Source organism: Cibotium barometz, chromosome 14 (assembly GCF_041138505.1).
Source record: "Cibotium barometz isolate CiBa-2024 chromosome 14, ASM4113850v1, whole genome shotgun sequence".
Classification (NCBI taxonomy): domain Eukaryota; kingdom Viridiplantae; phylum Streptophyta; class Polypodiopsida; order Cyatheales; family Cibotiaceae; genus Cibotium; species Cibotium barometz.
In genome coordinates, this window is record NC_141059.1 from 18,508,850 (window position 1) to 18,534,064 (window position 25,215).

The following is a 25,215-nucleotide window of genomic DNA, read 5'->3' on the forward strand; positions in this document are numbered from 1 at the left end:
AAAAAAAAAAAGGCGCTATAAGCATTGCAGCTTTGAAACCTAAACACAAGCCTGCCCAAAAAAGGGGGGCTTTCCAGCTGTGACCATTCTTATCCCGAGTTAGTGAAATCCAACAAAAGCTTTCGGGAAAAGCAATTCTTTGCAACTGAACCTCAGGGTGCAGTCTCCAATACATCAGCTCCCTCCTTTAAAAACATAAGTGAGGGATGTCCTCAGAAATGAATGAACTTTTAGAGACAACTATTATACACCAGCGCACCCATTTGTTGTCACTGCACAGCGCGCCCTATGATGAATGAGATCTTTTAAGTGTACATAAAGCCTAAACAAATTACAAGCATGCAGACAACGACAAGGAAGAAGAAGAAGCTGCCTTCGTCTTGCCTTGAAGTAAATACATGCTCAAATCTGAAGTTAGTGATGCCTTCTGTTTCAAGGCTGGAGAGGAGCAGGAAGCAAGCATCAACATCCTCGTTGCTGCTGAGCTCATAATGACTCCACTTCAGCCACCGACTGGCTGTAATCACTTCTCCAATAATTGACATCATTGAAATCGAGATCTCCAGTCACATCCACATTTGTCCTGTCGAGGTCATTTTGTGGAATATTCTTGGCCGGATGGATGGGCCCAGCCTCCCCAACTATGCCTTCCCGTATTGCATGCTCCATCGCTTTTGCCGTACCCTTGGTCTCCACTCCTACAAACTGAGTTTCAGATATTTGGTCACCCCTGCTGTCATCCTCATGATCGGGGAGGGCACCCACATCTTCATTATCGGGGAGAGTGCCCAGTGCACCTGCCTCTTTCATTCGCTCTTGGTCATGTTCGGCTTCTTCATGTACCGAGCTCAAGGCGACAGCTGCTTCGAACTGGTCCTCTGAGTCATCTTTAAATGGGTTATTGTCACTAAAAGCCATCCTTCCAGACGTTCCTTCCGAAGTGGAAGGCTCTGTCCAACTTACCCAGTCAGGCGGTCTTCGAGAAAACGAATCTGCACCGATGTTCTCATCTTGGAAAAATGATAGATTATCTAAGACTTCGAGTTTTTTCATGCCCGAAGAAATGTCATTTACTGAATTGCCTTCCCCACCTTCAAGTGCCACACCCCCTACCTCTTGACTGTTCACATTGAGACCATTTCCAAGACCAGCTGAAAAGTACGCATTATCAGAAGAGGTGGCTGTATCCACCAGATCATCATCCTCACCAACCACCACCTCATCATCACTGCTGCTGCTATTAGGAGAAGACACGTTGTTTCCCTGCCCATCTTCGAAACGTGGGGTTGGATTAGAAACCAGAAAAGAACCCAGAGATTGACTGGACCTGTCATCTGGAAACGCAAACCAATTGGGCCCAGAGAGAAAACTGTCCCTTGACTGCCCACTGCAGGGGGGGAAAAAAGAACTTTATAAGATTTTCCCTCCCCTAAAGACCAAAAACAAAGATAGAAAGAACATTAAAAGCACAATTTTCTATTATTGACAGCGACGTACTTCTATCTGCAGGCACAGGAACAAAAATATGTCAAGTATTTAATCTAACAAATACATTTTTTTATTTTTACTACCCCCCCCCCAATACACACAGCCTTAAAGTCTCTAATTCCATCTTGGCATACATACACACACACACAATGTTTATATGACTTATGTGAGTGTATACATGTATGTTTAATGTGTGCACTTATTGTATCGATGTATGCATGTGGGTATGATGTATGTATGTTTGTATGTATGTACATACGCATGTATGTATGTATGCCACAATAGATTTAATATCTATTAGGTATGCTAATGCCCACCATGCCATCACATGGGTGCTTAGCTCGTGGGGATTCTCATGCAGCAATTCCCCTGTATGCCATCTAAGCTCCATGTGTATGTATGTATGCACACAAGGATACATACATGCTTGTACATGAATGTATGATAGAGAGACTGCTGTGAGGCTCAAATGGTACAAATGACTTAATAATTCGGAAAGAGTTGAGAATCAGACAGCAACCTGTCATGTTCTTCCCCTAGCCTCAATGATGAAATCACCACCTCCGCTGACTCGTCATCAAAGAATACATCCTGCATCAGTTAACAAAATTAGTCAGCACAAATTTCAAAATAATTGGACCTAACAGTGTATCGAAATAAAGTGTCGTCAGGATAGGCTGCATGCAGCCCTCCAATGGTGAGCAGGTCAATGAAATGCAAATGTTAGCCGCAACTCCATATAACTGCAACACCCGAGGGGTGGGTTATGGTGGTACAGGATGCCAGGGGTCCCCCCCTCTCTCTCTCTCTCTCTCTCTCTCTCTCTCACACACACACGCCCCAAGAGATCTAGAGAACCATAGCATTCTTACATCATCATCTCTTTCAGTTACCCCAAGTCCCTGCAAAAAATAAATAAGTAAATAAACAACACATTATACATTCAAAAGTCCAACCTTCAAATGTGAGCTATCAAAGGCTCATATACCTCATCTCCATCCTCATTGTCAAACATCCCATATCTGAAAACTTCACGAGTTAAGTTGGATGCCATTGTAGATATATCATAGTCTCTCTCCCGGAAATCATCCTCATCGCTGTCCACAGGCCGATCGCGCACAGAGGTGGGGCGGCTGCAGCAACCAAACATTAACATCATAAGGTAGATTAGGAGTATTTGAACAACTAGGGTTCAGAAGAGATCCAGAAGAGATCTATCTTTGATTTTGAAAAATGTTAATTTGAATGAAATGTAGAACTTAAAATTTCCATTGTACTTCTTGATATTTATTATATTGAAATGAATTTTTATTTTACTCATTGATATGATCGATTATTTTATATGATGATTGACTGCCCACCGACAAAGTGAGAACACTCTCTTCAGCAAAAAGTGACCCCTTATCTCTCACCCAGAGAAGTCTACTGAAACCGGCCTCTGATAGAAACCAAAGTGCAGTGGACTAGCAATCACCCTTCCACTTGTAGTCTAGATATGAAAACAAAATAGATTGGAGCTAGAGTGCCCAAATCTGAAAACAAAGCGACACCTATTGGCCCCAAAGCTTGGCGCCCCTTGCGGTATTTCTTTATTCAATTTCAAAAGTATGAAAGGCCGAGTACAACAAAATCAGCCAAGAGAGTACACTTGTATGTCCAATCTGACAGCCCACAATACCTCTTAGCACAGAGGATTCACACACACAGATCTGTGTCTCAAAGCAACACTCTGTGCCTCCCTCTGATCAGCCAAGACCATTAAGCAGGGCATACATCTGGCATATCTCAAGCACATGATTCAACATCTCAGCTCATACATACATTCATTGTTCAATCTCTGTCTCCACCCTTTTCAATCTGCCATACCCCTCCTCTCACAAGGGGCCAGATAGCTCAAATCTGCAACAGACATAAGGCAATAGAAAGAGAGATAGATGAGGGCCTTACTCTCCCCACGGGAGATGCTGGATTATCCATATACAAATGCCATAACACAACCCAACACGAGGCAACCAAGCCGGAACATAGGCTGTAGAAATGCCGAGCCAACAACATAATCCATATACCTCTATGTGGGTACTCATTCTTCCCCAAAAACCACGGGTCTTCATGCAATAGAGCTGGTACAGCAAGTACAACTCTCCATTCAGCCGGTACAATAGGTACAATGGCTGATACAACTGATACAATGGCTGGTACAACCGGTACAGTGGCTAGTATAGCAAGTACGATGGCTGGTACAATAGGTACAAGTACAAATGCTGGTACATCATGTACAGTGACTAGTACAGCAGGTACACTGGCTTCAGTATTTCTTCGCGATGGAAGCCTCCAAATCTGTCCCCAACAGCCAGTATTCTTCATGAGCAGCCTTCAAGAGAGAGAGAGAAAAAGAGAAGCCATCATTAGGGAAGCCTTCAACAGTGGTAGAGGCTAGTGTGCAGCAAGACAGCCTCTATTAATAATGAGAGAGGGCTCCAATTTATAGATTTGGGCCTCCCATGAGCTAAAATGGCAAGAGAAGGCTACAATGACAAGTGGAGAGCCACACAATAGCTGAAGTGACAAGTGTGAGGCTTCTATAATCTTTACCTCTAAAAATATCCCAACTAGTAGACATTCTGTCATAGGGACTTTGCCAACTCTTAGTATCTGCTCAATTCCAGATGTAATGACGCGAACAGAATTTCCATCGGAGTCGGACCAAAAATTGCAACTCTCCTAAATTTTAGGAGTGTGGTCCTTTGTATTCTAGGATAATCCCCCATTCCCAAAGCTTGTACTTTCCAAATATTTAGACACCCATGGAGTCCACCAGACTCCTTTCATACTGGAAAATGTCCAGGTTGGTGACACAAGACCTACAAGACCAAGCTAGAGATTGCGGTTTGGAGCTACAATGGCGCCTTGAGAACAAATGCACGTCTGTTCGAGGAGACATTTACAGGGAGAGACTTGGTCTTATACACAGAGACTCATCAGTGCCAGGGGAGTCGGCTTCCAGAGGTGAGAGGATACAGATGGGAGTCTGTTCACCGCCCACACCCACGCACAGTAGGGGGTACCCGGGGGTCGGGAGGGGTGACATTGCTGCAAAAGTGGTGCTGATTTGCTTTATGCTTGGATTGTGCACATTTGTGGTAGTCAAAGTTTTGACTTTTGACCTCAGAAATTGGAGCTTTTGGTGCACAAGTGCTCAGCAACTTTTTATGACACTAGAATAGTGTCTTGGATGCCAATTTGGATGCTTTTGTGTTGAGAAAAACAAGAATATTGTTTGCTGCAAATTTATGACTGTTTTTACTGTCATTTTGGGACAGTTTCTCTGAGTTTTGGATGCCTCTATCTCTGTCACAAGTTGGGACAGTTTTTTGAGTGAGTTGCACTCAGTTTTGCAGGCATATTTGGCTCAGTTTTGGAGTCATAGATGATAGTGGTGCAGGAAATTTATTACAGTTTTGGGACTGTTTATGCATTCAAAGGTGGAAGGTATATTGGTTGCAAGTTCTCTCCTGTAGAGGACAGATTTTGGTTGCTATTTTATTCGGCTTTTGCTGTTTTTTATTTGCTCAGACATGGCTTCAAGTGGGAGTGAAGGTGGTTCACTTCTTAACATCAAGAACTTGGAAGGAGCACACAACTTTGCCATTTGGCAAAAGCAGTGCTATAATGTGCTTCTTCAAAAGCACCAAGCCCGTCCTATCAAGGACAAGGGGGTGAAGCCAGATAATATATCAGATGATGATTGGGAAAGTGTTGATGAATTGGCACGTTCCACAATTATGCTTTCTATTTCAGATGTGCTCTTGTTCAATGTTGAGAATGAGGACACTGCATGGGATATGTGGAGAAGGTTGGAAGATTTGTATGCTCAACAAAGTGCAGCAAGCAAGGTTTATTGGCTCAAGAAGCTCATGGATCTCAAGATGAAGGAGGGCATGACTATGAGTGTGCACCTAAATGAGTTTAACTCTATCATCAAGCAGTTGGCAAATCAGAAATTCAACACTGATGATGAGTTTAAAGCAACATTTTTCCTTTGTACTCTTCCTGAGAGTTGGGATATTTTCAGGACAGCTTTGAGCAATTCAAATCCTATTCTTGTGTATGCAGATGTTGAGAGCCAGCTCCTCATGGAGAAGATGAATAGGAAGAACAATGCTTCAAGTAAGTCTTCCACTGCCCTTAACACAAGGGGAAGATCTCAGTATAGAGGTAATGACAGCCAAAGGAACAAATCCCGTAGTAAGTCACGTCCTAAGAAGGACATTGAATGCTTTCATTGTGGAAAGAAGGGGCACATGAAGAAAGATTGCTTCAAGTGGAAAAAGGAGCAAAAGAAGGGCAGCAGCAACAATCAATGTCACGTGCACAACAGTCAGGTGTACAGTGACATGGCATCATTATGGCTTCATTAGCATCATCAGTAGTCATCAGGCATTTAATCAGCATTTTACAAGCATTTTTCAGGTATTTATGACCAGCCGACTGGCATTTATGGTATTTATGCTCAGTCGTGGACATACAGCATCTGGCCGACTGCATTAATGCTGGCCGACCAGCATCCCTCATGCATATAAATAGAAGAGCATATCCATTCAGAGAGATAGGGCTCATCAGAGTGAAGCGCATCCTCCTTTGGACCATCTGGCGTTTCAGCATATCATCATCAGCATCAGTCACAGCAAACGCATCAGCATCAGCCCTCATCTCAACAGCATCATCAGTTAACGCATCAACATCAGCAAACGCATCATCAGTTCAGCCATCATCATCAGCAAACGCAGTCAGTTCAGCCCAACAGGTCTGCGTTTCATCATCCCATCAGCATTCAGCCTCTGTTCCAAAGCCTCCCTTCAGTGTTTCCTTCCCAGGAGACAAGGGAAAGAGTGGACAGCAGTTCAGCCTGCATATTCAGCATATAGGCAGCATATTCAGCATTACAGATCCAGTTGGATCTCATTGTAACATCATTCATTCATTTAATATAGCTGCATTGCATTGACACATATTTGTTTGTCTCTTAAACATCATTAAGTGCAGTTAAGTATAGACTAAGGTTGTGATTACTACGGTCTTAACCTCTCACATGTCACATTGGTATCAGAGCGTTACAGGGTAACCAGCCTTAGAGCATGTTCATTCCATCAGTCATTGAGTCAGTCATCATTTTTATCGCTTCCGCACAGTTAAACCCAGTTCTCAAAATTTTGCAAGCTACCCTTAGGGATTTTCCCTTAGGTCTGCATCAGTAACCCATCCATCTGCATTCTTGCACAGCATATAGGGTTGCACATGGCTTGCATAGCAGTCATCATAGCAGTCATCTTAGCAGACATCCTAGCAGTCAGTCTTGCATACATGTTGCCCATGAACTCTCAGGGAAGAATGACATCCATCATCAAAGGAGAACATAAGTTTTGGGCTTCAACTGGCAGCAGCAGGGGGTTTCTCTTCCACAGAAGACGGAAGTTTGCTCCAACATCGCCTCAGGAGGTTCAGAGCTTCAGGTACGACGAAGATGGTAGGTGAAAGGTTTCCACAGGCAGGTCAGGGGTGACTCAGGTATTTGCCATTCAGTTCCCGCAGTGCATAGAGTCTTGGCTCAAGGATTTCACTCCTGCAGATGGCCTCAGTCCCAGCAAAAGACAGAAGGGGGCAGTGGTTCGGAGGAGAAGGATCGCAGAAGAGTCGAAGGTTGCCAGGTTTATCACCCAGCAATAGTTTAGCAGCGAGGAATGTCACGTGCACACCAGTCAGGTGTACAGTGACATGGCATCATTATGGCTTCATTAGCATCATCAGTAGTCATCAGGCATTTAATCAGCATTTTACAGGCATTTTTCAGGTATTTATGACCAGCCGACTAGCATTTATGGTATTTGTGCTCAGTCGTGGACATACAGCATCTGGCCGACTGCATTAATGCTGGCCGACCAGCATCCCTCATGCATATAAATAGAAGAGCATATCCATTCAGAGAGATAGGGCTCATCAGAGTGAAGCGCATCCTCCTTTGGACCATCTGGCGTTTCAGCATATCATCATCAGCATCAGTCACAGCAAACGCATCAGCATCAGCCCTCATCTCAGCAGCATCATCAGTTAACGCATCAACATCAGCAAACGCATCATCAGTTCAGCCATCATCATCAGCAAACGCAGTCAGTTCAGCCCAACAGGTCTGCGTTTCATCATCCCATCAGCATTCAGCCTCTGTTCCAAAGCCTCCCTTCAGTGTTTCCTTCCCAGGAGACAAGGGAAAGAGTGGACAGCAGTTCAGCCCGCATATTCAGCATTACAGATCCAGTTGGATCTCATTGTAACATCATTCATTCATTTAATATAGCTGCATTGCATTGACACATATCTGTTTGTCTCTTAAACATCATTAAGTGCAGTTAAGTATAGACTAAGGTTGTGATTACTACGGTCTTAACCTCTCACATGTCACAATCAAGATGCCAAAAATGACAAAGGCAAGCAACGTGCAGAGAGCAGTAACAGTGGTGTGAAGATTGAAGAGATAAATGCAGTCACTCATGAGAGTGAGGATGACATTCTTTTTGTTTCATCACTTGATGCACATGCTTTGATCACTGATGATGATAGTGATATGACCACTTGGATCATTGATTCGGGTGCTTCTTTCCATGTGACACCACACATGGAGTGGTTTTGCTCATATAATGGTGGTTCACAGGGTGTTGTGCATCTTGGAAACAATTATGCATGCTCTATTGAAGGGATTGGAGATGTGAAACTTGTATTTCCTGATGGCACACATTTTATGCTTCATGATGTTAGGCATGTGCCAAAGCTGAAAAAGAACTTGGTTAGTACTGGTCAATTGGATGATCAAGGCTACTACACTGTGTTTGGTGATAGTAGGTGGAAGATAACCAAGGGAGCCAGAGTCATTGCAAAAGGGCATAAGTGTGATACTTTGTATGCTTTGCATGTTTCTGATGTAAAGAATCATGTGGTTGCCGTAACTCAGGTGCCAAAGGTTTCATTGTGGCATGGCCGGTTAGGACACATGAGTGTTAAAGGAATGCAAGCACTGTCTCAATTGGGTTATTTACCATCTCTGAAATTTTCAGAATTTAAGCATTGTGAGCATTGCATTTTTGGAAAGCATTCACAGTCACCACATAAAGTGACATTGCAACAAAGATTGACACCCTTAGATTTGGTACATAGTGATGTATGTCAAATGCCTCAGTTGTCTATGGGTGGTCATGAATACTTTGTTACATTTATAGATGATGCCACAAGGAAAGTGTGGGTCTATTTCATCAAGAGGAAGGATGAAGTTTTTGGTGCATTTCAAAAGTTTGTTGCCTTGGTTGAAAATCAGACAGGTAAGAAGTTGAAATGCTTACGCTCTGATAATGGAGGAGAATATGTCTCCAAAATATTTCAGGAATTTTGTGACAAGAAAGGGATAAAGAGGGAACTCACAAGCCCTCATAATCCTCCACAGAAAGGAGCTGCAGAGCGAACAAATCGAACTATTCAAGATAGATTCCGTAGTATGCTGTCTCATGTTGCCTTACCCCATGGTTTTTGGGCAGAGGCTGTTCAAACAGCCATTCATGTCATCAACAGGTCACCGAATAAGCGGTTGGATGGTAAAGTACCTGAGGAACAGTGGTATGGCAAGCCACCCTCATATAAACACTTGAGAGTGTTTGGCTGTGATGCGTACGTGCACGTACGAAAAGATCAGCGCAACAAACTCCAACCAAAGTCAAATAGATGCATCTTTATTGGATATGGTGATAGTGGTGAAATGGGGTATAGATTGTGGGATCCCGTTGGAAGGAAGATTATACGCAGCAATGACGTGATTTTTCCATGAGGAAAGCATGCACAGGCAGCCCACACAAAAATCAGAAAATAGGAAGGTTGTCTTTGAAGAAATCATTGTGAATAGACAGCAAAATATGCCCAATAATATGCAGCAAGGTGCTGCTGCAAATGTCCCTAATGCAGAGAGAATACAGGCTGAGAATCAGCCTAATCAAATTGCCTTTGATATGCCACAAATAGAGCCACATCTTGGTGATGTAGGACAGCCAGAGGAGGTGGTACAACCACATAATATGGCTGATATGCAGGCTGAACAGCCAGCCAATCAAGATGATTGGGTAAGGAGATCCACCAGAGTCTCCAAACCTCCTGATAGGTTTGTTCCACGACAGAACTACGTGGCTGATTTTGTCATGCTGACAGATTGTGGTGAGCCTTCATGCTATCAGGAAGCAATGAGAAGGCATGATAAGAGAGTGGGAGAAGGCCATGCATTCAGAAATGGATTCTCTTATCAAAAATAAAACATGGGATTTAGTGAAACTACCAACTGGAAAGAATTCCTTACCATGCAAATGGGTTTATAAGATCAAGGTCCCTCCTAATGCTGAGAACAAATACAAGGCAAGATTGGTTGCCAAGGGGTTCAAGCAACAAAAGGGCATTGACTTTGATGAAATCTTTTCCCCTGTGGTGAAAATGACAACATTGAGGGCTGTTTTGGCATTGGTTGCACATGAGGACATGGACTTGTGTCAGATGGATGTCAAAACTGCGTTTCTTCATGGTGATCTTCGTGAGGAGATTTTCATGGTACAGCCAGAAGGGTTTGTCAGTGAAGGCAAAGAAAAGTTGGTATGTAAGCTGAAAAAGAGCTTATATGGGTTGAAGCAGGCTCCAAGGGAGTGGTACTTCAAATTCCATACTTTCATGCAATCTCAGGGGTTTAGGAGAAGTGATGTTGATCACTATCTCTATACCAAGAAAGCAAAGGATGGTAGCCTTATTTTGCTCATCATTTATGTTGATGGCATGCTTATTGCAGGCAAATCTTGGTATGAGATTGATGCACTGAAGATGGGACTGCATAAGACCTTTGATATGAAGGATCTTGGTGATGCAAATCACATCTTAGGGATGCATATCATACGGGACAAAAATCAAAAATTGCTCTATTTGTCTCAAAAGGAATACATTGGCAAGGTTTTGCAGCGTTTCAATATGGAGAGAGGAAAGATTCGTAATACTCCATTGCCTCCATATGTGAAACTCAGTCAGAAAGACAGCCCACAATCAGATGATGAGAGGGCTGAAATGGCCAAGACTCCTTATGCATCCGCGGTTGGTAGTCTCATGTATGCAATGGTGGCTACACGTCCAGATATTGCCTTTGCAGTGGGAGTTGTCAGTAGATACATGGCAACACCCGGCAAGAAGCATTGGGAAGCCGTGAAAGGTTCAATGAGATATCTTAAGGGCACAATGCATGTGTGCATTTGCTTTGGGAAGAAAGACTTGGTTCTTCATGGGTTCACAGACTCAGATTTTGCAGGATGTGTAGACAAAAGAAAGTCTACTACAGGATATGTTTTCACCTTAGGTGGTGGTGCTATTTCATGGATCTCTCGGTTGCAAAAATGCATTGCTTTATCTACCACAGAGACAGAATATGTTGCAGCCACAGAGGCGTGCAAAGAAGCCATATGGTTATCTCGTCTAGTGGGAGATATTGGTTTATCAGGAGAGGTTCCTATTTTGCATTGTGATAGTCAGAGTGCTATTCAGCTAGCACGTAATCCTATGTTTCATGCCAAAACGAAACACATTGAGGTGAAATATCATTTTATCATATAGGTACTTGAGGATAAGCGCATTCGGCTTGTCAAAGTGCACCCTGATAACAATCCTGCAGATCTTTTGACCAAGAGTCTTAACCCGCAACAATTTGCACATTGCAGAGTATAGATGGGTGTTGGCTGAGTTTCTCATGTTGAGATTCTCTTGTATTTTGTGTATATGTTTTTATGTACACTTCTTCCTCTCTTTTTTGGGCACATTGCCTTTAAGTGGGAGATTGTTGGGGATAAAGGCACAATGTGCTATCCCTTGTATAAGTGGTACTTATAATGCCACGTCATCACCTTATCTATTCTTTGTATAAAAGGCAATAAGGGAAGTCACACTAGAAGACTTTTGCTTCCCACAAAACTCGTGTGCTCTCACCCTTCTCCCTCTCCCTCTTGCTTCCGCTCCTTGCTCCCATCAGTATGTTACCTCATATGTATACCTTGGGATCACTTTTGCTGGACCTCAAATCTTGATGCGGAAGACGGCCGACGCTAGATTGATGAGGGGATATGCAACCCTTGGCTCGCTAGAGAGGCAATGCTCACAAATACAGTTTCAGGAGCCAAGGACGAAGCTTTGGCTATTTGATACTCTAGTTACACCTGCACTACTGTATGGTGCTCCCATCTAGGGTCCTAGCTTATACCACAAGAGGAGACAGAGGAGAGAACCGGCCGAGACAAATATAGAGGAGGTATATGATGGGTGGAAGCCGATGGAGAGACCCCTAGTGGCGATGATCTCACGCATGATTAGGAGTAAGCCATCAGTGCCACATGAGATTGTGCGGGCAGAGATCGGGGCTGCACCGATAGTGACAGAGGCTCTATTCCAGACAATCACATACTAGCATAGGCTATGGGAGCTTCCACTTGAAAGATACCCCCGGCTAGCCCTAAAGTCCTCAAGACAGTTGACACTTCAGGGAGATACAAAGTGCTAGTATGCAAAGGTAGGCACTTGGTTTGGCATGCACAGTATGCAGATGGAGGCACTTCCCCCCTTCCAGTACAACATACAGGCCCCGTCATTTGCTTAGCCACACAAAGCGAAACAAGGTTATCAGGAAGAACATTGTCATACTGGATACTCAGAGGACATGGAATTCACCACCTATCCTTTGGGGTGAGATGTGCGATCGGCCAAATCCACACCTCGTCCCACCAGCTGAGAGTGGAGACTGCCAAACATGGGCCTAGGGCGGCCGCACCAGAGGACAGGATATGCCAGCTCTATCACACAGAGCCCAAGACAGAGGACCATTACATATGCCGATGCCCTGTATACTATGAGATTCGGGGGAGGTTCCACTGCCTCTTCCAAGCTGGGTTCGGACCACTTTCCAGGATCATGGACTTCCCGGATCACAGATGCCTAGGACTTTTCCTTCTAGAGCTCCGTAGACACAAGGAGTCCTTAGTGAGATCCAGATTAGCTGTACTTGCTCGAGGACCAGCACGAAGAGCTCTCACCGACTTCTTCCATACCAACACTCCGAGGGCCGATCCACCCATCATACCCAGACCACAGGCTAGTGTAGAAGCTCGGCCGAGAGGTGTGACTCTCGACAGAGCCACTGAGTTATGCAGAGCTCGACGCCGCAGACCCCATGGCCCTCGCCCATGGCCACGCCACCACAAGAGGATCCGGGCCATCATCTCCCTTCATCGCAGGACCTTCTCGCGCCAGCTCAGTTTTACCACCTTGAGCACCATGTCACAGTGGCCCATGAGGGATGTATTAGGGTGATATAAAAGCTCTCTGCTCATGTACCTAGATCAGATTTTGAAGTTCTAGATTTTTCTTATCTTTCTCTTTATTACTATTTTGTACCCAAGATGATGTACGTTATGGATATGATGTAACCTTTTGGTCTCATAGGTCATTTTGGCCTTTTGAAGACGTTAATACAACTTTCTTTCTCTCTCATACCCACGCTCCAACTCCACGCGCCAGAGGAGTTCTTAGCGAGAGAGCTCGATCCATTCTCCGAGCCAAAAGTCCCCGACCCAGAGCATCAGGACCCTCCGGCACATAGAGATAGATTCGTGAGTTCCCCCCCCCCCCCCCCCCCGCCCGACATGACACGCTCCCATCACAAAGGCCTGACATTCACTCCACCATCAGATCGGTTATGGCCGAAGCGGGTATCGTCATTGGCTGATCACAGCATATCTCACTCTACACAGGATCATCTGTTGATCACATGTACTATCAGATGTTTTCATTTTACTTTTTCTTTCAGTTTTCCATGGCCCAGTATATCCATGGTACCATTGTATTACTTTTGGTCTCATAGGCTGGAAGAATCGGTGCTCAGAATTCAGCAATCAATCACGATGAATATAACGCAACTTAGAAGACGATGTGCAGGAACTAGAGAGAGAGAAAGAAAGAAAGAAAGTTATATTAACGTCTACGGCATGTTACAATGAGAGGTGAATATTGCCTTAATAAACTGTTTAACGTAAGCATAAGCATTTCAATACACGGCATTACTTACCCACATGTCCACTGACAGACATTCTCAATGGAATTACGGCTTTGCAGAACATCCGATTGCCATTCAAGCCAAGCAGGTTTACCCTGATACAAAAAAACACCATAAATTGAAGATATCAACCACATTCAAAAACACTGACAGAAAGCTTGCAGACCTCAAGCGCTCACTAAGAGATCAAACAGCAAAGGAGAGTGATGGTCAAAGAACCTGTAGGTGAGCCTGTATGTCTGGGTTACTATTGGCAGCTTGAAGCAGTCGGTTCGCAATCCTTGTTAAGTGGCCCAGACTGCCTATCTTTGGAGGAGCCTTACCAGTGACAGGCACTGTAGGCTGTTTTGATAAATACATCACAGCAATTTTTAGACTTAATCTTAATTTTCTAATCCACAACAACAAAGATTTTGGGCAAGATTAAATCAAACTACTGCCAAATTGTGCCAAAGTTTAACACTTATAGGAGGCAAAGAGAACAAAAAATTAAAAGAAATAGGTGTTTCAGATGCACACCTTACTGTCGGTGCTAAGCACGTAGGGATTCTCATCTGCTCCCAGGAGCCTTGCAACCAGATCACAGTCCACCAAGAGATGGTCTATGAGCATCTTGCTATTGCTTTCGATACACGAGGTCACAATGTTCTCCACATGATGATGCAGCAGATTATTGAATGGATAACTGCAAAAATTTGACAAAAATGGCTATTTCAAATGAAGGAACACCAAACGAAGGCATTCACATGGGGGCGGCTCCCAAAAACTTGACCACCCGCATAGGCCATAACATCACCAGGAGGTCTTTTTATAGCAGCAATCCTCTTACTCGAAAAATAATTTTAGAATTAGTTGGATAGCGCCCAATCGGACCAACTCTTGCCTGGCTCCCTCACTATTGGTTCGGAGTAAAACAGCAAGAAACTCGATGATCTGTAGACAACCATAAACAGTCATATAGTAAGACCCAACACAAGTGACAAAACCAAAATATAAACGAGAAAAGGTACCAAGCTGGCCCTTCTGCAGATAACAAACTGCTAGTGGCACAAATACCTTTAAGCGATGGGTGCCAAGTGGGGGACGTAGCTCTCCATATGTGGTAGGCAGGATCCTCTCATCCGCTAGCACATCAAGCAGCGTGAGCAAGTCTCCTAAAGCATGCGAAACACCTCCAAGTTACATACAGCCTACCATGAAAACAATATGTGTGAAGTAAAGGGCAGTTGGCTTACAAAGAAACGATTTGGTATACAATTAAGGGTACTACAAGTAGCTACAACTTAGTCAGTCAAAACTAATATATACCTTTTTAAAGATAAGGCGTCAAGACACTCTCCGCTAGCCAATGAGGGATAGCTCAAGGTAAAGGTGTTTGTCTAGGACCAGGAAGTCCTGGGTTCAAGACCCATGAGGTGCTTCATCGGTGGCATCAACTATGGGCGGATTAAAAAACGCCGTGCCTATGCGCAGTGAAAAATGATAACTACGGGAGGATCTTGGGCCTAAGGCCACTTGGGGGATTAAAAAAAGACACTCTCCACTATTTACATGAGCTATAGCCTATAAAGCCCAAAGCACACATAGAAGGCTTTCTTCTCCTCCCAGCCACAATATGTTTGGACCCTTCTTCCAGCCCCTATTCTTTTCTCTCCGATGCTTCTATACACATGCTGAGATGAATCCCTTCTTGCCTGAGAGCACCCATGTACATATTTCATCTTTTAAAGCATTGAGCACATGAATCAATGACACTATAGGTAGGCTGACCTTACCAAACTCAGTTAATGATACACGCTTAAACAAATGGTCTGCACCACTGACCTAGCCTCTGCAGCATGCCATCAATGGTCTCCGGATTTGCAGTCGACAAGGAATCTGGGATGTGTTGTCCTCTGCCCATTCCAACCATTACATACCTCTTTGGATCAAGCAATGAAATGCATACCGTCAAAGAATGGACTAGTGTGGATTTGGAATCTTGATCTTCCAAAGCATGATGAAATAGCCTGGCGATAAAGCTGCAAAATTCAAGACATGACAGTTTAGGTTGTAAAACTACAAGCACACGTACACAACACACCATGTCACTGGAACCAACAGTGCACCCATAAGAAACCTGCTGCTAAAAAATGGATCGCACAAAGACCATCGTACTGGCAAACGCAAACCTGGGACCAGAAAGCTTTGTGGCCAACTCTGACTGAGACAAACGAGAGACAGCTGAAAGAGCATCTGCAGCATTAGCATGTGCTTCTGAGGAGTTCTGATAAAATTAGAAAACACTCAGCAAATTACTTTTGTATGCCAACAATCAAGTTAGTAGATAGTTTCCAAATGCAACACCTAAGTTTAAGACTCACAGGAGGGCTTAGTTTATCCGCAAGCATCTCAAGCAAGTCCGTATCCCCTAGCCAGTGAAGGGAGTCCTCATGAAAGGCATGTATAGTGTCATCTGCTCCCACGAGTCTTATCAGAACCTGGCACATTAACAATTAGACTTAGCATAAAAAGAAATGGTACAAGAGGCTTCCCATTTCTCTTTACAGTATCAGAGGCTAAGAGTCTTTACAGACACAAACCCTGCCAATGGAAAAGGGAGATCACACCCGTTTGTTAGCAAGGGATCTCCCTCATCCAGCACCCTGCCCCTGTGATTGGGCAGGGGCTCTGTCAGTAAAGATTCCAATACTCAGAATCCACACTTGATGGGAAACATAACTGCATGAGAGCGTACAGAAACAGCTCACTATCCCCCCTTGAATAATTTTTGAATGAGTAGCAAGCAATGTCAAACATGTTGGCAAGAAATCCCACCTCCATAATGGATGTGATCGCAATCAAATCAACCAGTTTCTTGAGGATTTCTTGATGTGCCTGTGTAAATAGTATTGATATAAGCCAAGCAAAGGTTAATTAGTGAGACACCATTCGCTATACAAAGCATGACTAGTGAGACATGATTGGATAGGGGAACATCATAGGCTTTCACCCACATTCTCCACGCCAATTTCTCTCTAGAGCTTTTAAAATGTGCTCAGGCATACCAAAATCATGGGGTTTGTATAATTATAAACAAAACATAAAAGCTTTGCTGCATCTAATCAAATACTTTCAGAGCACGCTTGGAAAGATTCAAAACACGGATTCCACTGTGAGGCTGTATTATCCAGGTGTTGTTGCCCACTGTGTAGACAGAGATGACCGCAGAAATCAGAAGCTATGGTACCAGAGCAGAGACACAAAGCTGGCTATTGAGAGAGAATGCAAAACTTCCTGACTATGGTGGAGGGACTTTCCTGTCTAAGGCAAAGAAACAGGACAGCAGAGGCGGGACGGGAGGTACATTTTCTTTGTTTATTTGTATGGTGCAGGTTGCAGAAAACCACCCCCCCACCCCCCCCCCAGCAGCCCGTGGCTATGAAACGTGTGAAGTTTCATAAAGATATGAAATGCATTTCATTGCTGCCTGCATGCGTGCGTGCATGTGTTAGACAAGCAGCATACACGCATGCATAATTTTGGAATCTTCACTTCATATGCACATCCACTCTCACATACCTGCAAGTAGCGCATCACTGCAGCTGTTTTTCTCATTAGAAGACAGATAACCACCTGTATTAAGACAATAAATGAGAGTGAGTTGTAAGTGCATTAAAACTCTGCAAACTGAGGAAAGGTATGTTTTCAACTGGCAGCAATGCCTACCTTGCTGAAATATCCAGCTAGCAAAGTCCCATGTGGCCGGTCTGGATCCAAGAAGGAAAACAGCAAGCCCATCAACTGCAAACAAGAATAACCTCAGTAAAATTCGGCCAGTATTTGTTTCCATTTGTTTAAAGAATAGGAATGCGTGGAATAATCCTCTAAACCTTGTAAAAGTGAAATGTTTGCAAATCGCATTGAAAGCTTGCTCAAAAGAAGTATTAGCATGCACTGATGCACCAATATTGATGATACAAGAGACTGTAGCAAAAGTAAAAAGAAGCGCATACTGTCAATGACTACAGGAAACCAAGATACTTATCAAACCAAAATAGCATAGATGGAAAACTATAGAAGAACTTCCCTAAAGGGTTCCCTTGCAGGGTGGTACAGACTTCATACAGAGCGAATTTTGAGCAAATTTTGAAAGTTTCTATCCTGCAATCAAGAGGCCTTCTGTTGTTGAAGGGGCTCCTCCTATCTAGCATCTGCCAGTCTATGTTCATGTTTAGGTAACTGGACAAAAACTCAAATACAATAAAGCATAACGATAACTCTAACACGGTGTGAAAGCCTAACTAAGCACCATTTAAAACAAAACCCTGTGTGCTGTGACATTGCTACGACACCGTTCTCGTGCACTTGCTATATGGCAGTTGCTACATAAAATGGACTGGGGAGATATCGCCAGGGCTTCATGATTCAGGGTGCTTGATGGCAAGTTTTCTTCAGCCTCAGTCAGCAGGCTTGTACATAAAGCTAATTGCTCCCAGATTAGCGCAATACAGTAGCAGAATTATGTATTTGCTTGTGCAAGTGTTTACTCTAAAGTACTCCTTTGCTAACTTTTCTCTTTTGTTCGCCTGCACTTTAAGCTGATAGGCTTAGAGCTATCCACTCTTTGCCCCCAACCCTCCCCCCTTTTCTTGAATACAAAAGCTCTCTAACTACATCCACAGCACAGCGTCCAGCCTAACAAAGTCTCCACTACCGTGAGCAAAGGGCAAAACAAAGACTGGCTAAAAATCCTCTCCTGACTGCACAAATCTGACTTCTCAGAAGATGATTTATGCATAAACTTTCAAATTACATGAAACACAAGTTGTTACATGCAAGAGCTTAAAGTAAGTGTCAACTATAAAAATCATGCAGTGTACAGCATCGACCATTCTTTTACAAAGGTGAGCAAAATAGATAAGCAATTCAGTCATAATAAGAGTATCATTCAAATATATTACCACAACCCTGATGTTAGAAATACTGACCTCTTCATCTTCAACCACAGTTTTGATTATGACCTCGATTTCACAGGTGAAAATTTCACAAGCGATGAAAGGAAACCTGCAAAGAGGGTCATGTTCTTCCTCATCAGAAGGTTCAAGCAACCATCCTAGCTCAACTTGAGAAAGGAAACAGAACCTACAGCCAGAAAGATGCACCCAGCATACTACTCACTTGAAAGCCCTCTTATTGTCGGCTCCCTCTAATGGTTCTTCAACAACATATTTTACAAGCTGTTGGATCTGTGCCTTCCCTCTAAGACTGCAAAAGCAGAGTAGCAGAAAGACAAGTCCATTAACTACATGAGGGTATCTAATCCTGTTTGTTGCTCACCAGGTTAGATAGGCAGGCAAATGATCAAGATAGTAAAGTGGATATAAGAGCTTACAAATTTATCAAACGAGTGTTCAGTGATTTGCACTCTTGGATGAGCTCATCCTCGTCCAAAAGCTCTTCAAGGGTGAACCCATCTTTATCAAGTAACGACTCCACCTGGCATTACCAAGTTTACAAAAACAAAAGATTAATCGAACAACTTCTCAGGGAATGCATGTGCATGCATCAGAGTAGGTGTATATAAATGTACTCTCTCTCTCTCTCTCTCTCTCTCTCTCTCTCTCTCATATATACAGAAGTTTTTGTGTGTGACAAGGAGACCTAGAAACACACACTCCATAGATGCTTGTGGGAAGAGAGAGGACAGAAAGGGCCATAAATTATGAGAAATGCTAGTAAATACATCCAAAAAACAATACCCGTGTCTCCTCAATTATTCCTTACCATCAATTGGCTTGAACCGAGCATTACATTCTTAAATGATCATTTAACCGTTCGAACACCACTCTTGAAAACACTAAGGAGATTTTTACAAATCTTATTCATGCAATGCCTTGAAGTTTTTGTTCATTACATTAACAAATCTATCAAAAACGCGGAGAGCCATCCAGGAGCACCACCAGCAGTGCGGGAGAGGATGGACAAAAGGCCTAGCCTGGCAGAAGGGTCTCCCCACCCCCAAATCCCGGTTATCCACTATAAGTGGAGGATGAGGAGACCACGGGGCAGAATTCCCCTTATAGTAGGGCGGGCTGTGAGGACCAGAACCCACAATGTGGGATAATGGCTACCATGTGGCAGCGTAGGAGAGGAAGGCAACGAAATCCAACGCCAACACCCCCAGAATGAGAGGCCCAAACGATGCCAAGCAACAACACCCGAATGATGCTGAACAGAAGCGAAGCCGAGCAGGAGCCCAAGAGCCGAACAGGCTCAAATACCACATTTCTAATCTTCAAGGTGGTTGATGTGCTTGCTCCATTTGAAAAAACTTAGGTAACTTAGGGACCAAAACCGTGATACAGTTTAAGAAAAGGTGCACTCCCAAGTTTCTCATTTACTACTCTAGAGAGGACCTTGATAGATAACAGGTCATATGAAGTTTGTTATCCACACAAGGCTAGGGAGCTAACTCTACAACCTGGCACCTATGATGACATATTGGCTACTCCCTGGAAGCTCTAGGGCAGTTATGTTGAGACCATTAACCAAATGGCAGAGTCCTTCGCTTTGTTTTCACGAGAGCTTGATCACACTTGATATGTGCCAAAAAAGCCAAGTATGCACACAAGCATGGCCTCTTTGTTTGAAGCTACCTCCACACAACTAAGAATGAATTGAGACATAGCTAAAAGATCAAAACGTAGAGATAGAGTACAAGCCTCCGGATCATAGTGACACTAAAGCATTTTGATTGAAACGCATTCAGGCTTGAAATGTTTCCACTACAGCCTCCTTTCTCGGATGGGGATGGATAAACCTAAATTTGAGCAAAATAGGGGGAGATTTGGAGATACCGACATTTTTTAGGTGGAAATTTGAAGGACCGCATAAATTTGAAAGCAAAAGTAGAGGAAATATGAACTCGAGGCAAGTCGGGGGCAAATTTGGGAAAACCTCACGTACTATTCTTTTCTGATAGATGTACTTTATTAGTCATTCACTTAGTGAGCAATGAAAAGAAGCTTAATGAATAGCAGGTATTAATGGAGTAATTAGCACGGCAAGGCTAGGAAGCTAACTCCGACATAGTAAGACTGATAGACAAGGAAGCTACCTTCAACATCAATGGTAACAAGGTCTTGCTTACTAAAATGATTTTTTTGTACTGTGGATTCATCACAAAAGAAACTATTCCATGAAAGCTCAGCTTCAACCATTCATCAAGTGACAAAAACAACAAGTTTTCTTCACAGTAGCTGCCAATATGGGTCATGACCAACACTCCACAACAATCACCTCAAAAGTGAAATCATAGGGGTCCATGGAACGCGCTTCGAAAACATTTCAAGGAGGGTAACCACAATTGTCCTAGAAACATCCTAATATCCCTTTAAATGTATAAACCAAGCTAACATCAAACAAGTCAAACATTAAACCTAATTCATGATCTGTAATTCTCAATGAAGATTTAAGCAGAGTTCCAAAAAGATCTAGAGCCCAAAGTTCACTACACAATACCTTTGAGGTGGCTTTTTGCAAGCGCTTGCTGAGAATGGTGAGGGTGCAAAAAACGAGAAGCAATGTACATTTTGTTTAAGAAGCAGGTTGCTATTAGGTAGTGACATTTTCATGCGAAAGAACCCCATGTTAAATGAAAATTTGAGATTGGAATATCACAAAATCATGGCATGAACAACAGGTGAGAACTTGCAAAAACATTTGCAGCCCTTCGCAATACTCAAAACTGTCTCAAAAAGGGCCCCAGATATTTCTTTGAGGGCTATCTGCAAAAATTATGCAGTTAAGTTTAATTAAAAGGAGTTAAAAAATTTCTACTTAGACCCTCGAAACAAACTGTGAAGTGGTGAATGTTTACGATTTAGCACTTGGGAGAGAAACGTGTCTCTCTAATTGGCTAGTCTCTGTTTTTATTCACTGAATGCTGCCCTGGACCCTGCTCCTCGTTGCTTTGCCTAGAGAAAAGGGCTGGTTGTCAGCCCAAATCCAAGTTGACCAGCCAGCAGCATGGCCCACCACTTACCCATTTCGTGGGAACCCAATTGATGTCCCACCATCCTGTCCTGTCTGGCCTGATTCTTGGACGATAACAGAGCAAACCATGCCAAAACATGTCCCAGAGCTGAACACAGTAAACACACATGTACTCTAATCCTCTAGGGTCAATGGCACATAAACAATTTGATTCTTTTTTTCCTTTTTTTTAGCCACAATGAAACGTGGTTAGTGGAGACTGCTGTTATTTTATGCAAGATTTGCTGCTAAAGGTGAGGGCTAATGATATGTAAATCATCACATTTATGCTTTATTGCAGACGGTACTTCAAGTAGCTACGACCTGCAGAAGCATCCGGAACATCCAACTCCACGGACAGAGTTCTTAATCCGGATATGGTGACAGTAGATCCGGGTGAAACATTTGGCAGAACAAAGTCCAGGCAAACTAACATTCTATTGCGAACCGAATCCATAGTTCCATCACAAACAAAAGCGTTTGCCATGACTCAGCACAGAGCCCTGGCAGATAATTACCTCTACAGAAATGTGTTCTGCTCAATTGGATAGATAGAACTTACAGGGGAGGTCGTTGACAAGCCGGCCATGCGCCAAAACATCCTTCTCAGGTAGGATTGCACAGACGAAATCGCTCCTGAATTCACGGCCGCGGTACTTGGCAGACCTTTCGATTCCGAGCTATGGCGAGCTGAAGATAAAGAGGCCGTGTCTGAAAAACCTCCAGCTTTCGACAGCAGCACAGCGTAGAATCCAAGGTTTCCCTACCTATTGCAGGGCAGCAAATCTGAGGACGAAACCCTAACTTGCAGGTCCTGAAATCCTAAACGGCAGGCGGATAAGGGTTACGCAGAAAATCGAGAGGATGAGGCTAGGGTTTGGGTTAGGTTTAAGGGAAGGGCAAAGATCTGAAGTTAGGGTTTGGGAAACCCTAGGGCAGAACACCGCGGGGGGGGCGAGCTGCACAAAATAAGGGAGATAGGAGAAGGAAGGTGTATGCTGGGTACTCGATCCGGGGGGGGGGGGGGGGGGGGGAAAAGAAATGGGACGAACACGCAGATGACACGAGAGCTCGAAGCAGTGAAAACTCCACCCTCGAACACACAGACCTCGCCGGAAGAAAGAAAGGAACAGTTGAATTATGGAAGAGGCTGTATAGACGATTGTGTGTGAACTTGGGCATCATAACCCCAAAAGGGGGAGACGACCCAACACCTTGATTACCTTTGAGTGAAAACAGACTTCTTGATTGCCTCTTCTTCTAAATCTCACACACAAGGGGGAGGGTGTTTTCACTTTTTTTTCTGAGAAAGTGGGCACTTAAATAAGATGCCTTGGGTAGATTCTAAGCGCATGTCCTCGTGTTGGAAGGCTTGTGTGCTACTGCTTAGGCTATAGCTTGCATGCTACCACTCAGGCTACAACCTTGTGTGTTCGTGTGTGTGTGTGTGTGTGTGTGTGTGTGTGAGAGAGAGAGAGAGAGAGAAAGAGAGAAACCTTTGAGGCAAATGATTTTGTGTTTTCAAAGTTATATCATTTACCTTAATTAGCCTTCATTATTAAACTTTGAGGAATGTACCAAAAAACATTCAACTCCGCCTTCCTATGTATAAACAACGAGGGAGACATCACCCATGTTAATTTATTAGGTCTTAATTGGTCTTTTACTCTTGAGCACCTTGATGGAAATCCTTCAAGTAGAAAAGGAAGAAGGAACATTTTATGAAGAGAGAGAGAGAGAGAGAGAAAGAGAGTTAAGCATGATTCATCGCGTGAGAAAAAGCAACCACTTTTATTCATTAGAATTACCCACTTTGATTCGTTAGAACTACTTGCCAGTATTGAACTCTTGAGCAATGTAATGAAAATCATTCGAGTCATTGGTGGAGTTTTGAAACCTGATAGCAAGAACTCCACAATCTCTATAGCTTGGAAATACTCTCCAAAAACTAAAACATTAGCGTCTCAAAATTTAAGTTATCCTTTTGTCCCACAACTACATCCCCTTCTCCTAACATCTTCGTATGATCTTGATCTTCCACGTGAATGCTAATCCGATTGTCCCTTTCCCTTTCCAATTTCACTTCCTTCTCATTCCCCCGTTGTGCAAGCCTTTCTATGATGCAAGGAATACTCTATCCCTACAAAATGGCTCAGACAACACATGAAGATTATGTGCTACACAATGAGAAAAGAAAGGAGGTCCTCCACGTTGGAGATGAACTAATTCTTTTGAACAAGGTAAGCCTTTTTTTCTCTCACGCATTTCCAAATAGTAGTAGTCCAGATAAGCGGGAGATTGAATGCCATAAATACATTCTCTAGTGCAAGCACATTGGGAAAAAGAGCAAGCCGTACATCTCTTCGAGTGGCCATCCTTTTGAAACTTCTTGAAGTCATTCCAACTTGTGGGTCCAAACATTGGTTACCCTACTTTCTTTGATGCTTAGAAAGGGCCTTTGTCGAGTTTGTGCTAGTTTGATTCAACTTATCTATTGTGGCTTTCCCTTACAACCTTTTTAAATTATCACCCTCCTCAATCATAAGGGTAAATCAACCCTCACACTTATCATTGACCTAACTCTAGAGGGAATGGACCATTCATATCAACTACTTGAATGCCTTTTGTTCACAGACTCTTCACTAAAAACAAAAGCCTTTCAATCCCTCCTTCCAAGGCTTACAACACCATGAGGGTAGAGACCAACCAAATGCATTGACTACTTCTTAGTTACCTTTCATTTTTATAAACTTTTAACAACCTGATGCTTCACTCCAACCATAGGAAACACAAACATCGAACAGATGATCATTCAATACATTGCTCTAGATTTAGCATATAAATTCTATCCTTTCTCCTCGGAACCATACTCAAATTAATTAACTCGGTTTGTGAACTTTAATCTTTCTAGTTTATTTCTTTAGATTAATGAAAGGACCTTAAATGGGAGGAAATAAAACTAAACTTTCATCAAATTCAAATGTGTCAAATAATGGCTTCCATTTCTTACATGCAAGTTCGCATGAGGTGAAATCATAATAAGAGAGAGCACATGCTAAGTAAGTAGTTGTAGTTTAGTAGGTCATGTGGCTTCCTAATTCATGTAGCACCTTAAGTTAAAGAGGTGCAATCGTGTTAAATGTGAGAGCGCATGTCAAGTAGGTGGTTGTAGTTTAGTAAATCATGAGATGCAATCATGTTAAATGTGAAAGCAATTAGTTGTAGTTTAATAGGTCATGTGGCTTGCCAATTCATGTAGCACCTTAACTTAAAGAATGCTTTTTCTTTTATGGCTTTCTAATTCATGTAGCACCATGGCTTAAAGAATATTTTGTGGCTTGCTAATTCATGGAAGACATTGGCTTAAAGAATGCTTGATCTTTTGTGGCTTATTTATTCATGTAGCATCTTGACTTAATGAATGCTTGTTCTCTTTATATCCTAGTAGTTTATTCAAATGAATGAAGGTAACCAATGAGAAGATACTAAATCTAGGATTCCACTACAAGAAGACTATTTCTTTATAATTAAGAAAAAACAATGGATTAGTATTACAT

General features: G+C 43.0%; 1 protein-coding gene across 5 annotated transcripts; it reads right to left on the reverse strand.

Annotated features, from left to right (window-relative positions):
* Positions 1 to 22,953, reverse strand: LOC147631739 (uncharacterized). 5 transcript variants are annotated; one of them, XM_086808280.1, is made up of 20 exons: positions 22,221 to 22,785; positions 19,017 to 19,120; positions 18,803 to 18,889; positions 18,613 to 18,688; positions 17,515 to 17,608; positions 17,351 to 17,425; positions 17,204 to 17,257; positions 16,460 to 16,519; positions 16,006 to 16,122; positions 15,814 to 15,908; positions 15,467 to 15,663; positions 14,699 to 14,796; positions 14,472 to 14,575; positions 14,162 to 14,327; positions 13,862 to 13,984; positions 13,655 to 13,737; positions 2,477 to 2,621; positions 2,361 to 2,390; positions 2,009 to 2,079; positions 1 to 1,387 (listed from the first exon to the last, which is right to left on the reverse strand). In XM_086808280.1, the coding sequence occupies exons 6-20, from the start codon at positions 17,420 to 17,422 to the stop codon at positions 487 to 489; spliced, it is 2,316 nt and encodes a 771-aa protein (XP_086664406.1). In that variant the 5' UTR covers positions 17,423 to 17,425; positions 17,515 to 17,608; positions 18,613 to 18,688; positions 18,803 to 18,889; positions 19,017 to 19,120; positions 22,221 to 22,785; the 3' UTR covers positions 1 to 486. The 5 variants fall into 5 exon arrangements, with proteins under 5 accessions (XP_086664406.1, XP_086664402.1, XP_086664404.1 ...); XM_086808276.1 differs by lacking the exon at positions 17,515 to 17,608 and having other exon boundaries at positions 15,762 to 15,877; positions 22,221 to 22,953; XM_086808278.1 differs by lacking the exon at positions 17,515 to 17,608 and having other exon boundaries at positions 22,221 to 22,953.
* Between the last annotated feature and the right edge of the window lie 2,262 nt (positions 22,954 to 25,215).